The sequence below is a fragment of the Aythya fuligula genome, chromosome 29 (genome assembly GCF_009819795.1).
Source record: "Aythya fuligula isolate bAytFul2 chromosome 29, bAytFul2.pri, whole genome shotgun sequence".
Classification (NCBI taxonomy): Eukaryota; Metazoa; Chordata; class Aves; order Anseriformes; family Anatidae; genus Aythya; species Aythya fuligula.
The window spans coordinates 855,059-869,965 of record NC_045587.1 but is presented as its reverse complement, the minus strand read 5'-3'; the positions used below and the strand labels follow the sequence as shown (position 1 = coordinate 869,965).

Below are 14,907 nucleotides of genomic sequence, written 5' to 3'. Positions count from 1 at the left end.
GACTTGCCCATTTGACGTGGACTTGGCAGGACTGGCACTTACACGGCTTCTTCTGGGCTCCAGCCCAGCCCGAGTGTCAGAGGGTGAGCACAGACCCTTTGCTGTAAGAGACCACGGAGGCATCATGGACTGAGAGTATGAGTCGAAGTGAGAGAGTCCTCAATTCTTGTACAGGAGGTGCTCAGGGCTTTGTAGGTTCTTGTGCAGATGGTTTCTGGGAAGTGTCCCTCATTTTAAAGTCAAGCTTAGGACTCAATTCTTGCAGGCACTGAAGCACCTGTAATATCCCAGCTTTCCTAGGTGCTTGAACTGTCTCACAGTAGGCACCCTAAACAATCACTTGATAAGTTTTGCCCTTCTGTTTCTATGCATTCTGTTTCCTAATGCATTAACTGATAATGGTTCTTTGCTTTCTCAGGATGCATTTTCATATATCTTTGCCAGAAAATGACCTGCAGAATTGTAGGGGCCCATCACTTGTGTCCCCATTCCAGACTGCTAAACCCATCAGATGTCCATGGCTGTTGTGCATGATGCTCTTAAGTGGCACCTGCTTCTCTTGCACCGAATGAGAGAATGCTAGAATAATGTTCTTACCTTCCTTAATGTCTGGCAGTGCACACACAAAGAGCTAAAGGTATTTTGGTAATTGCTGTTAGCAGTGCACTAGATGGGTCTGAAGCGTGGCTGCGATTCTATCAGCCTGCTGCAGGTATTGACTGTCTTGCTCGAAGAAAAGCATCGATGTTAAAATAAGTTTTGTATGTGTTTTGCTTTCATAATCAGAGGAGAGTGAAGATGATGCAACTTTAATGAGCTGGTTACTAAATGTGCAGCGGCATGCCTTGTCTTCCTATGGAAAGGAGCAGAACAGTTTTGTATCATTCCCTCCATCCTACTCGAAACTAATGGAATTTTCCTTTTATTTCAAAAGACAACAAGGGCTGGGGGGACCTGGGCCCTTCTTCTTAGCTCAGTGCAGCCACGCTTTTCACTAAGAGGACGATTTGCTGCACCCAGCTCAGGTCTGATCTCAGATCCTGTCTGAGTGTTGGATGTGCTGAATTAATCCATGGCTAAAACTGCAAGCAGCAGAACTGTGGTTGTGTGTATGAGCTGGGTGCTGGGATGGGGTTGCCCCAGTTGTGGTTCTGCAGCACGTAGGTAGAGTACAACCACGTTCCCTGCTTGCTTTTATGCCTAACGATATGAGGAATGTAAAGCGTTTGTGCAATTAACCTTTTGGGTTGTTTAATATGAAATTAGGCTTATCTAGTCCAAGAGGAGAAGTGATTTTTTGAATATTCTTAGAAAATCTAAAGGGGCTCCCCTTCTGCTTCAGTGTGTGCGAAGGAATGGGAATGTTAACGCTGTGCTGAGCTAATGAGAAAATAATCTGATTGTTATGACAAGCGCTAACTGTGTCTTCTGCCAATAATTGGAATCGTCCTCAGTGTGTTTCTTAGACAAGATAAAAGTAGGAAATACTACTAGAACATCATGGGACTCCAGATCAGATGTGTGCAGGTGGAGGGTCTGTGTGGCACCCCGGCACCGAAATAGCAAAAATATCGCTTTCACCTTACGGCTTGACAGTTCGTATTAACCCATGGGGGCCCAAAGACAGCTTTTATTGGCACTCACCTTGTTGGCAATTGAATTCTGGTGCCATCGGTGTCAGCCCGTGCCGCATCCCACGTGGAATCGTGTCCCTGGGTTTTGCCGTAGGTGAAGGCGATTGCTTCAGCTGGCAGTTTCGAGGCTGTTTCGTCCTGGGAGCGGCCGGGGAGCTCTCCTGCTGCCGATTTATCCTCTCTGTTCCAAGCCACAATCCCTTTTTGTGCCTGTGGGGGAGCGGCACACCAACCAGAGGCACAAATGTCGGTGTGAATGGCTGCATGTGCAGAGCGGCGCGTATCGGAGCGATGGAGATGAGCATGCGAACGAGCGCTGTGATGGGTATTTGTCTGCCAGGCCTAACAGCAAAAAGCCTGCTTCGTGTTTGAGCCGGGCTTGGGCAGTGATCTAAGTGTTCTGAAGGAAACGAGGTGTTTTTAATAAGTATTCCTCCCTAATAATTCCTTTTTACTTACATATTTTTGAATCTTTCTGTTCTGATACGGATCAAACCCTGGTGGTATGGAAGGGTTTCTTGTCCGAGGTTTATTGCAGCGTGCTTGGGTGGCCTTGGACAGAGAAGTGGATCTGATTAAGCCCTGTGTTCCTGGCTCTGTGGGGTTTTTCCATTTTTTTCCCCTTAATTTTATTACATTTTTAAAATTCCGTACTGGGTCCTTGAAGCAGTCAGTTGTTCAGCAGGCTGTTTGGGCAGTTTGATGCTATCCAGAGCAGCGTTTCAAGACTGGAATACTTGCTTGAACCTAAAACCACTTGTGTTCTTTGGATCTTTAAATACTCCAGAAAGGAAACGTCCCCAGCAGTGCAACCTTGGCTAATAGCAGCGATACAGACCTGAAAGCACTGGTAGGTGAGGGCAGAGCAAAGGTACGAGGCCATGCAGAGGATGGACGCTTTGGGAATATAAAAATCAGTAAAATTTGGAGTAGATTCGAGTAAGAGAAGTATAAAGCAGAAGACACGACGGCTCATTGAAATGCCTTTTCTTACTGTGAAGACAAGGATGGGAGGAACTAATTAAAATAATAAAAAGAAAAAAGAAAAAATAGCGCCTGATCTGTGGCGGTGTCTCCTGCCAGATCTCCCTGTTCTGGATTTCCAGCAGACTTTGATGGGAGGTGTTCCTTTTTTTATTTTTTATTTTTTTATTATTTTTAATGCAAGAACTAATAGCAGAGCTCAAAATAAATTCAGGGATTGGTTTCATGAGTATGTGCTGCTGAGTTGAATTCAGGCATCAGAGAGAATCTTTAGGTTTTAGTAAACTTAACTCCATCAGGGAACTAATTGGCCTGTCTCGTAGAAATGAGAATTTGGGTTTTGTCTAAAGGAGCTGTTGTCAGAATTGTATTTTGACCTCATTTTACTGAATTTATCTTGCTGAAAATATGGCTTTGCTCTTTGCCTTAAGTGAAGGCGGTGGAAACCTTTTTACTGTATTTGCTGAAGCCCGAAATGAATTTGTGCAGAGAGGCAGGTAGGTGTACGGTGAGGTGGATGATTATCTGGGAATTGCCAAGGGAAGGGAAGGAGGGGATTGTTCCCAAGCTTTGTATAAAGGAAAAGGTTATTCCTTTAACTCCTTCCTCCAGCATCCTTAGCTGATCCTCCTCGACATCGGAGCTGCCAAGCAAAGGGCTGTAGTGTTCCTGCATCCCCAAATCTTCCTTGTTTAAATCCCAAAAGGGTTACGCTGCTCAGTAATGTGTCCAGGCTCAGGGATGGTTCCCCAGACCAGATGGTTTGGAAAACCAGCAGGATTGGGTCATCTTATCCTGTGCTTGCTTTTGGTATTGAGCCTTGCCAATGAACGACCCCGAGAGCTTTGGGGGAACTCCAGGAGCCAGCACTGAATGAAACCCTGCCCACCTGGCTGCGACAAAACCCTGCTCCCAGTGACAGGTTCAACTCCTGGAAGCAGAAAAATGCTGAGGCGGTTTAGTCAGGCAGGAGAAAGTTCAGCTGTAGGCAGTTTGAAAGGCATCTGATCTCTGTAAGTCGTCAGTTTGTGCCAATAAGGCAGGCTGAAGGTGTGGCTGTGGAGGGTTTGTAGCAGCGCACCTTAATTCACATTTTTTGGACAAACCCAGCCTCCGTTGCAATGCCTCCCGAGTACGCTTCGCATCCTCTCGTGCAAAACTGGGATGTTCTCAGGGATGAGCTTGGGGCTTTGGTTTTTTGACCTGAGTGGTGAACCCACGGCTGGCGTTGGGATGGGGTCACCCATTGCTCTCGTGGTGCTGTGGGAAAACCTCCAGGGACTCCAGAACCTGTGTTGGGTTCCAGGAACCCGGCCCTATAAAAGCAACATCCTTTACCCTCACATAGGTGTAAGGTACTGTACGTATTTGAATTTTCAATGCCTTTTTTGTTCTGCAGGAGTGATTTCTAGTCTTGTTTTCTTCTCCGCAGGCTTGAAGACCATTGTGGGTGCCCTAATTCAGTCTGTGAAGAAGCTGTCAGATGTAATGATCTTGACAGTATTTTGTCTCAGTGTCTTTGCTCTGATCGGGTTGCAGCTGTTTATGGGCAATTTGAGGAACAAGTGTGTGATATGGCCAATTAATGTGAATGAGACGTTCCTGGATAACGGCTCTAGGGGCTTTGACTGGGAGGAATACACCAACAATATGTGTAGGTATTTCTGCAGTGCTGCTCCCTAAAACCTTCTTATTTGATTTAATGCTGCTGATTGGGATTTCTGATGCGTGGTGTGCGCGGCTTTTCACAATAAAAACCCCTTGCTTGGATATATTTCCATTTCTAGAAACCTGACCTTGTTCAGGTGTTACTAGTTGGGTTCATCTTTTTAAAAAGCATGGGCTGTGCTCTTTCAGCTAAATAAGGATTTTGTCCAAAATGCTCTTTCTTTTTTTCTTTTTTTTTTTTTTTTTCTGCTTTGATTCCAAATGAAAATGGGTTTTTAATATGGTAAAAAGGAAGTCACTTTGCCCATGTGAATCCCTGGTCTGAATGTTATGTTTCCTGGTAAATTTACCAGTAAGGGATCTAGAAGAGTTTAGTTAAGGTTTCTGTAGTGCGATAGTATGTTAAATCCTCTAACTCCATGTGTGTGTGCACGTAATCTTTTCTTTTTCATCTTCTTCAGCAAATTTTTACATAATTCCTGGTGCCCCTGATCCTTTGCTCTGTGGTAACAGCTCAGATGCAGGGTGAGTGTTGAGCTTTGTTAAAAGTGATGACTAATTACCACTGATGTCTGCTAATGATGACAAAACCTTTGGAATATTTCCTGTTGCTTCCTTTGTTGGTTCTGGTGTTATTTCAAATGTAAAAGGCTTCACGTTTCTTAATCTAATTATTAATCCATTGTTGCTGTCTGCTGCTCTGATACGATGTGAGCTGGCGTTTTTCTTGTCACCCCAGGAGACTGATCCATCTAATGATGATTTCTGGTGGCATGATTTCCTTCTGAATCTAATCATAAAAATCGATGGAGAAGTAGGGGCTGGAGGTTCAGAAGTGGAAACTGTCCTTGTGCTATTGTCTGTAATTGGTTAGCCCAGTTAACGTGCCTGTGATGAATTTGCCCTATCCCTTTTACTGTATTGATGCCCTGAAATCATTTCCATCTTCTTTACAGTCAATGTCCAGAGGGCTACACGTGCATGAAAGCAGGACGGAACCCGAACTATGGTTACACAAGCTTTGACACTTTCAGCTGGGCTTTTCTGGCTTTGTTTCGCCTTATGACTCAGGACTTTTGGGAAAACTTGTATCAATTAGTAAGTAATTGCGTTGCTTCGGTGTTACACAACGTGGAAATTTGGGGATGCAGAGAATGTGATGAGCTGTATTTACTTCCTAGCATCTGAAAGAGAAGTGCAGCTGCAGAATTAGACCTTGGGGATTGAGAAGGAAAGGGATGTTACCTGTAAGCGGGTGTCGCACTTCTAAGTCCAGAAGGGATTGTAGGTCTGCAGCATGCACGCAGCTGAGCTGTGAATTAATTCGGGAAGAAGCTGACTGCGCGCTGCAGAAGCTCAGCTCTGCTCACAGGAGGTGTTCAGGCGCTTTGGAGGGCAGAGCGTTTCCTTGTAACCTGAGGGTGGTTTGGGCCCCTTGCTGAAATGGCTTTTTTAACAGTTTGTTTTGTTTTGGGGAAGGCTAGGCATTGAGTTTCACACTGTACTTCTGCATCCTTTTCAGTTTGCATCCGTTGGATGTTCCCTTAAGGGAAGAAGAGGGATGTCACCTTTTGTGTTTAGGGCTAATGAATGTGCAGTGTCTCAGTGCTTTGCAGTGGAAGTGCTGAGATCCTAAATACCCAGCACTGCTCTATTTTCTTAGAAGCATTCGGGTCAAGAAACATTAGATCAGCTTGCATATCAGGTGTCACTCTAGAAATTACTTTCCCCTTTCCTTTTGTGTTCCCTCCACCATTCTTTTCTACTTCTAGACCTTACGAGCAGCAGGAAAAACCTACATGATCTTCTTCGTCTTGGTGATCTTTGTGGGATCATTCTATCTGGTAAACCTAATTTTGGCTGTGGTGGCTATGGCTTATGAAGAGCAGAACCAGGCCACGTTGGAGGAGGCAGAGCAGAAAGAGGCAGAATTTAAGGCCATGTTAGAACAATTGAAAAAGCAGCAGGAAGAAGCACAGGTGAGTGTTTGATTGTGTTTTTTTCTTGTGCTTCCATGCATTAAGGCATGCTCTTTCTTAAAGCAGAAATGGAGTATTATTCAAATTAAGTTCTGATTTATTTTCCTATTCTCTTGCCTTCACCTTCAGGCTGCTGCTATGGTCACTTCGGCAGGGACAGTCTCCGAGGATGCTGTGGAAGATGATGGTGGGGGGAGGATGTCTCGGAGCTCCTCGGAGATTTCCAAAGTCAGTTCCAAGAGTGCCAAGGAGCGTCGAAACCGAAGGAAAAAACGGAAGGACAAAGAGCTGTCGGAAGGAGAGGAGAAGGGTGATGCTGAAAAGGTGTTCAAGTCTGAATCAGAGGATGGCATGAGAAGGAAAGCATTCAGGCTACCTGATAACAGGATAGGAAGGAAGTTTTCCATCATGAACCAGGTAGTTTTCATTTCCTTCCTTAATGTTTACATTTATTTAGTCGGGATAATATTCTGTTTAGATCCTGATTAACATTTCCGAGGAATCTGCTCACCCATTTAAACTTGCACTGGATCACGAAGACGCTTAATGCCTGAGTTTACAGCCCTTGCACTTACCCTGGTATAAGTTGTTCCTGGGATGAGTGTGTTTTACCAGATTAAACTTCCTTACCAGCGTAGCTCAGCCAGCCAAGTGCGAACAACTTCGAAGTACAGCTGACATCCAAGTGGCAATGGTTTGTCTGGATTTGGAGAGGGAGCAAAACTGCTTTAGCAGCACTTGAGGGCACTGAAGTACTTTGTTTCCACACTATTCACCCCCTTGTCATTCTTTCTTTTCTTCCTCCTAGTCTCTCCTCAGCATCCCGGGCTCCCCTTTTCTCTCCCGGCACAATAGCAAGAGCAGCATCTTCAGCTACAAAGGGCGATTTCGTGACCCAGGTTCTGAAAATGAGTTTGCTGATGACGAGCACAGCACAGTGGAGGAGAGCGAAGGCAGGAGAGACTCCCTCTTCATCCCCATCCGTGGCCGTGACCGAAGGAGCAGCTACAGCGGCTACAGCGGCTACAGCCAAGGCAGCCGGTCCTCGCGGATTTTCCCCAACCTCCGCCGAAACGTGAAGAGGAACAGCACGGTGGATTGTAACGGCGTGGTGTCCCTCATTGGCGGCCCACCTTCCAGCATGCCTGGGGGACGCCTTCTGCCTGAGGTGAAAATAGATAAGGCAGCTCCTGATGACAGCGTAAGGAGGTCAATGAGTAGCTAGCGTAGGCATGGCGGTCTGTCCTCTTCTGCTTTCCCGTTTGCCGCCCTCCAAGTGAGCCAGCCACCCCGATGGAATGAGAGTTGGTTTGTCTGACCGCAGACGACAAAGTCTGCAGTGGATTTAAATCCCTGTGCTTTGACTTCTCCTTTCTTCCCTTCTCGGACTTAATGACCCACCTCCTTTCCCCTGTCTTCCTGGGAAAAAAAAAAGGGCTTGGAATTGAGTCCCAAATTGAAGGACTGATAATAACAGAGGTCCTTGGCGTATGTCAGGGCAGGATCTTTATCAGACCAGAGTCTTGCACTCTGAACTATGTTTAGGGAAGTGTTAAATTCTAACAGTTTCATTGCTATTAAGTTGTGAATTTTCCTTAATTGTGACCTTTTTTAGATCAGCAGACCGAGTTGGTATTGAGTAACCTTTTTAATAGATCAGCAGTTCAGGAGAGAAACAAAGCTTAAAAATAGTGTACTGGGGGGGCTTCTGAGAATCTGGATAAGATTGCAACCATGTCAAGACATTCCTGAAAGAATTGTTTCTGAGAAAAGCCTGCTTACCATGCCTATACATTCCAAGCTATTTTTTAAAATTGTTTCAATTCTTGCAACCTAATTGACCCTAACTAGTTATGTTAAGCATTAGTTGCTCCCTTCTTTTTTCTTCCCCAATTAGCATGTTAATACAATGTTTTGCTTCAGTATTTAATTCTCTTTTTAACACAGCATGAACATCGTAGGAATAGTAATCTGCATGATGCATGCATGGAAGTGAAAGTATTACTTGGCAGTTCTTTTTGCTAACTATCTGTGGAGGGACTTAAGCGTGCAACAGGCAATTAACTGTCATGGTGGGAGGGCTGCAGGGGCTGGCAGATTCCTTGGCAGAAGTACGATGTCCTCTTCTCAATGCAATCAAATGCTCAGATGCTAAATGGTATTAATTTGGGGGCCTTATATAAAGCAGGGTGCAGTATGGGCTCGTTAGGAGTCATTGCCTGTCTGCTTTTAGTTGAGTAGTAGTACAGAGCATGAACTACCTTGTACTGCAGCAACGCTCATTAGAAACATTCTTTAAAGTATAATACTTAATTTGTCTCAGGTTGCAAAGCAATGGTACGAGCAGAACCAAGGGCTTCAGTTTTCTTTTAACCATTTATGTAACGTACAAAAATGGAAAGGCTAGAGGGAGCAAAGATTTTTTTTCCCTCTTGGGGATACTTGGCATATTTCTAGGCTGACAGCGTGTAAAATACTGGGAAGACTAAGGGTTTGTATTAATCAATGTATGACTTTTGCAGGGTACCACTGAAATAGAAATTAAAAAGAAACCTGGTGGGTCTCTCTTGGTCTCGATGGATCAGGTGAATGTCTCCTATGGAAGAAAGGATCGAACCAACAGTGTAATGACCGGCTTGACAAATACCCTTGTTGAAGGTAGGTATGGTTTGAAGGTGTGCCTTTGGGCTTTTGCAGTATACATGTATTGATTGCCCTCTCGTGGTGTGTTTTAGGAAGACAGAGGACCCATCCACCAGGCAGTTACAGTATAGTTTCTCAGTCTGCTGTGGGGGTCCACATGTGCCCTTGTTTTCTTGTCCTGGAGCTGTCCCTCTGGGTGGCCAGAGGTGCTCCCCAGCAGACGGGGCAGGTATGGACACCCCTGGCTGCTCAGTTTTCCCAAGAGGATGCTGAATGGTAAAGCTGAACCTCGTGAGATGGCTGCTTAGTTGCTGGGGGGATTAGAGCAAGAGCTGGTTTATAAGGCTGGCCTTCCTGGGAGCAGGGTGGGGGCATAGGGTAGGGAGTACAGGCTCAGGGCAGGGCTCGGTCCGTTAGGGCAGGTGCTGCACAGCAGAGATCTGCTTTGAGCCTTGGGCACCAGACAGGGAACACACACGCCCTTCAGACATGCAGAACATAGCTATTCCTGCTTTCTAATTTGCATTGTTTTTACCAAAACCTGCTTCTTTCAAGTCATAATTAATACAGAAACATTAATGAGGCTGTTTTACTTGGTTTTGCATCTGAATTATAAATATAGAGGTAAAGGCAGCAAAAGAGTTGTAATTTTGCAATAATGAATATGAGGTGTGGAGATTAAAGGATTAAGAAAATGTCTGATACTGGTGTTCTGTTTTCTGCTATCTCACAAGGGCTGGAGAGACCTTCCTTGTTACAGGCCAGGGGAAGAAAGATTTGAGGTACTCTAGGGTCTCAAACGTGACAGCTGTCAAAGGAGAAAGGGACTTGTGTATGATGGAAATTCAGAAGTGGACATCACACAGAGATGAGATTTCCAAATATGTTATGCAGGAACCAGTAAGAATCTGTGAACAGCAGCCATATGAGGTTGATGATCTCAAATTCCTGCTGTCTCCTGCAATAAAATTGTAGGAAAACTAAATATACTTAGAAACAGAGCAAGGTTCTTCTGCTGCTTCCCTCCTGCGCAAACGCCTACAGGCTACAGTGCTACGGTCCTCTTTTTTAACTTTAGCAATTCCAAGGCAACTAAATACTAAGCAACCAGAGAACCAATGAGAAAGAGAGCAGGGGTCCTTTCCCTACCCATCTTCAGTACAAACATCTGTATAGCCTGAATAAAACCATTGCAAGTGGGGGAAAGCTCCTCTTTTTTTTTTTTTTTTCTAGGCACTTGAAATAAGCCGGTTTAAAAAATGGACATAGCGTTACGTTTGATTTCTCTAAATGGATGTGGTTTGTCTTAATCAGGTTGTTCCTGTTCAGAATCCTTTGCAGCATTATGTCATGCATTTCCTCTTTTAGATCATGTCTGCATTCAACACAGAATTCATTTAGCTTTGTTATTTAAAAACTAGCACCGAAGACAGTTTGGAATCTTTAACTTTGCTTTAAGCCATTTTACCTTGATCAGTCCTGAGTTAAATATATCCGTTCATTTAAACTAGCTTGGATTACGTCATCAGATCCGCACAGCGCTGTTGCACAGATTTAAAACTGTACTTCCTGGTACCCTCGTGCAGCTGTGCATGCGGCTCTTAACGTAGGTACCAAAGTGGAGCTGGGTACAGAGGCATGCCCTGACTCTCTTGGGTCTGTCCTGGTGATCTGCCATGGTTTTAAGCTTCTTTGCTTAGGAACTCTCTGTATTAAGCCATTGCCACATGTCCTGGAGTTCTTCATTTTGAGCGTTGTGTGAAGATAAGGCAAAATGTAACTTTGCTGCAAGAATGGTGAATCATTGTACAAGGAGGGAGACGTGAGAGAGGTTCAGCATAGGCAAGATTGGAGAGTTTTTCAGCCATGCTCAAAGTCAAATCCAGCAGTGTTAGAGAAGAAGACTGAGCTCCATTGCTGTTTTCTTTTGTAACTGTAGAGCTGGAAGAGTCCCAGAGGAAGTGTCCCCCTTGCTGGTACAGATTTGCCAACACGTTCTTGATCTGGGAATGCCACCCGTACTGGATCAAGCTGAAGGAGATAGTGAACTTAATTGTCATGGATCCTTTTGTTGACCTGGCCATCACCATCTGTATTGTGCTGAACACTCTGTTCATGGCAATGGAGCACCATCCCATGACCCCCGAGTTTGAACATGTGCTCTCCGTAGGAAATCTGGTAAGATGGTGTCAGTAAATATTCCTTACAGATCTGCTCCTACTGGGATACACTACTTGTTAAGGTAGAATTAGACTGAAAGAGCTGCTATTACAGGCTCCTAGGGGACACTGAGGCATGAGCTTGTGCTCGCTGCAGTCTGTGGTGACTCAGAGGTGCTGGCTAAGGGTGCAACTTTCTGGTCAAAACTTATTGCTACCTAAAAATCTGCCTGTTAATTGCTGGTATGCCTGAGTAGGTCAGTGAGATTCGTGCCAGTGAAGCTGCCTCAGGAGAGAAAAGACTATTGTGGGCAAGCACATGACATCGTATAGACTGCGTGTTTGAACTGGTGTGACGAATTGCATTGTTTGATAGTTACACTGAAGATCAGAAAATGAACAAAAGCAATTCTTTGCTTGTTCTTTTGTCTCTCTCTGCAACACTCCAGGTTTTCACTGGAATTTTCACAGCAGAAATGTTCCTGAAGCTTATCGCCATGGATCCCTACTATTATTTCCAAGAAGGCTGGAACATCTTTGATGGATTTATTGTCTCCCTCAGTTTAATGGAACTGGGTCTAGCAAACGTGGAAGGACTTTCCGTGCTGCGATCTTTCCGATTGGTATTCATATTCCAGTCCTTTTCGAATGTTCCGATCTTGCAGCTACTAAAGTAAAGGCACCCCCTCCATCCCTTTTCCTCTGTTCTTTGGGAGGACAGGGATGGAGTGGTATCATTTTTGTGGTCTCTTCTTACTTCATAACTGCTGTTTATATTTTATGAGATCTGAGCAACAGCTCAGTGTGTATATGCAGAGAAGGTTCACTTGGTAGGTGGTGTTGAAGGACTTCGTCAGAACACACCTTTTATTTCCTGTGGTTGCTTGAGGTAATTTACCAAGTCAGATTTGCTAGGTTGTAGGTTACGGTGTAATAAAAGTGCTGAATACCTACAGCCTTCATGTGCTTTATCTTGTCCTGGCAGCAGTTAAGCTTTTGAAAATTAAATTCTGAAAACCTCAAGGTTGGGTTTTTGGGCACAGAGATCCCACAGCTGAGGTCAGGTTTTCCGAAGAGCTCAGTACTCAGAAGCTCCAATTTGTATCCAGCAAGTCCATCTCCAAATTAGATTCTCTGGATATTAAGCTTTGATTTTGTGTTCTCGATATGCCAGGAAAACAAGTGCTTTTTTTTCCAGAGAAAGACGAGAAACATTCAGGAAAAAAAAAGTGACACATACCCTTCAAATAAGTCTTCCTTAACATTGCAAAGTTTGAAACTGAGAAGCTCCATACTTTTCCTTTGTAAAGGGAGATAGGTGGGTAGGAGAACAACTAAGTACAAATAAAGAAGGCTGAGTTGAAAGAGAAGTTAAGCATTCCCTACTGCCAGTGACCTCAGTAGCAGAATAAAATATGTGATGACTCCAGTTTAGAAAGTCCTGCCTGATTTCCCTCTTTTTTTCCTCTTTTTTTTTTAAAAGGTGAAACTAAATGAAGTGTCATTTGTCTCTTTGTTTGCTTTTGTAGCTGAGAGTCTTCAAACTGGCCAAGTCTTGGCCCACTCTGAATATGCTGATAAAAATCATCGGTAACTCGGTGGGTGCTTTGGGGAACCTGACCTTGGTGCTAGCCATCATCGTGTTCATCTTTGCGGTGGTGGGCATGCAGCTCTTCGGCAAAAGCTACAAGGAGTGTGTCTGCAAGATCAATCCGGAGTGTGAGCTACCCCGCTGGCACATGCACGATTTCTTCCACTCCTTCCTTATTGTCTTCCGTGTGTTGTGTGGGGAATGGATTGAGACCATGTGGGATTGTATGGAGGTGGCAGGACAGGCCATGTGCTTGATTGTCTTCATGATGGTCATGGTCATCGGAAATTTAGTGGTCAGTAAATGGTTACTGATGGTTTTTATTGTTTTCCTCTGGGTGGGGTAAAACATGGAGAGACCACAGGACTAGGGTATCTCTTCCAGCTCTGTTGGGGTCGTTCATGGCCTTCGACATATGAACAGTCCCGTTGACTTTGGTAGTACAATATTAAGGCTGTGTTTCGCTTGGCCTTAGCTTGTTGCCCACAAAAAGCATCCAAACACTTTACAATAGAAGCTGGAGGTACAAAACCCTCAGTCAGAGGTGACAGATCCACAAGGTGCCTATGGGAGGTAAAAGATGCTTCAAAGTAAAACCTGGCTTTTCAGATTCCAGGAGAGGAAGTAATTTGGTATGCAGGGGAAGGCCTGAAGTGTCAAAATACGGTTGGAAGATTCTTCTAAAATCTGCCCACTGGTTCAATCATGCGGTATAGTTGCGTGCAAGAATCGACTGGTGAAACTGCACGGCTTGTTGTGTGGGAGGTTAGACTAGATCATGATGTTTCCTTGTATTTTATGAGGTGGTGTGAACAGTTGCATATCTTACAAGCAGCGTTGTGTTCCTCAAGTCCTAGATACCTCAGTGGGTCTGTTGGACACCAGAGCAGTTTCTCAGGGTGGTGTTTGGAGGCTTAGCTCTGCAGCCCCTGTTGACATTAGCAGGATGCAGGTGGCCAGATAGTCGGGCTCAGCTTTGGAAATGTTACCCTTGTGTGTCAGCACAGTCAGAGCTCTGCCAAGCGTGACCTCTTCTCCTTCAGGTGCTGAACCTATTCTTGGCCTTGCTACTGAGCTCCTTCAGCGCAGACAACCTGGCAGCCACAGATGATGATGGGGAGATGAACAACCTGCAGATTTCTGTCATTCGCATCAAGAAGGGCATTGCCTGGACCAAGGCGAAAGTGCGTGAATTCATGCACACTCATTTCAAGCAGAGAGGGGGAGATGAGGTCAAACCCTTGGATGAATTGTATGACAAGAAGGTGAACTGCATTGCTAACCACACAGGGGCTGATATCAACAGAGACATTGATTATCAGAAGAATGGCAATGGCACGACAAGTGGAATTGGGAGCAGCGTGGAGAAGTACATAATAGATGAAGATCACATGTCCTTCATCAATAACCCCAATCTCACTGTCCGGGTACCTATTGCTGTAGGAGAATCAGATTTTGAAAATCTCAACACAGAAGATTTCAGCAGTGATACAGATCCAGATGGCAGCAAAGAGGTAGGATGTAATGTTAATAATGCGTTCTAGTCATTCCACCTGTGAACACCTGGCAGCGTCTCGGGAGGGAGAACTGGATAATTCCAGCATAAAACTTCTGTTTATGTTATGATATTGTCTTTGCATCCAAGGCAGAAGCTACTTGTGCTAGCTGCTTTATGGAGAGCCACACATACTTCTACATTTACCTAGTAAATTTAGATATAAGATTAAAGGGACCAAATGAGTAAGCTGTCTGTCTGTCCTGTTAACATGAGATGCGAGCTGGCTAAGGATCTTTATGAGGTGAAGTGAGGAAACAACCTTCTTTATAGTAAATATGATGAATGAATTGCTGAGTCATCAAGAGGTTTGATATTTGGTGGGAAATAACTAGAGGTTGGAATGGTCTTTATTTTGTTTTCAAGAAACTGGATGATACCAGCTCCTCTGAAGGTAGCACCATTGATATAAAACCTGAGGTGGAAGAAGTCCCTGTGGAGGCCCCAGAGGAGTACCTGGACCCAGATGCGTGTTTCACAGAAGGTAAGTTGAGTGTAGAGAGAAGCCTGTGAGCTGTTACTGGGCCCTGTGTCTACTGGAAGCTTACCTTAAGGTTAGGTGTGAATCTCGACTGGGGCTGGGTATTTTCAGCCTGTTTTGAGAGTCTTCTTGGACCCTGCATCACAGGTAAACTGATCTAGAAGAATTTGCAAGGTGAAGGCCTTGAAAATGTAGTTGCCATTGCAAGGATCT

At 44.6% G+C, this 14,907-nt stretch overlaps 1 protein-coding gene across 3 annotated transcripts in view; it reads left to right on the top strand.

Annotated features, from left to right (window-relative positions):
- The window catches only part of SCN8A (sodium voltage-gated channel alpha subunit 8), a 52,442-nt gene that overhangs the window by 21,756 nt on the left and 15,779 nt on the right, over positions 1-14,907 (top strand). For 2 of the 3 annotated variants that reach the window (XM_032204760.1, XM_032204761.1), the window contains exons 7-18: positions 4,051-4,272; positions 4,748-4,811; positions 5,243-5,384; positions 6,059-6,265; positions 6,395-6,682; positions 7,074-7,466; positions 8,788-8,923; positions 10,848-11,086; positions 11,517-11,690; positions 12,597-12,953; positions 13,702-14,172; positions 14,580-14,697. In XM_032204760.1, coding sequence (XP_032060651.1) covers positions 4,051-4,272; positions 4,748-4,811; positions 5,243-5,384; positions 6,059-6,265; positions 6,395-6,682; positions 7,074-7,466; positions 8,788-8,923; positions 10,848-11,086; positions 11,517-11,690; positions 12,597-12,953; positions 13,702-14,172; positions 14,580-14,697 — 2,811 coding nt within the window. The remainder of the gene's footprint in view (positions 1-4,050; positions 4,273-4,747; positions 4,812-5,242; positions 5,385-6,058; positions 6,266-6,394; positions 6,683-7,073; positions 7,467-8,787; positions 8,924-10,847; positions 11,087-11,516; positions 11,691-12,596; positions 12,954-13,701; positions 14,173-14,579; positions 14,698-14,907) is intronic. The other variant, XM_032204762.1, reaches the window with a different exon arrangement.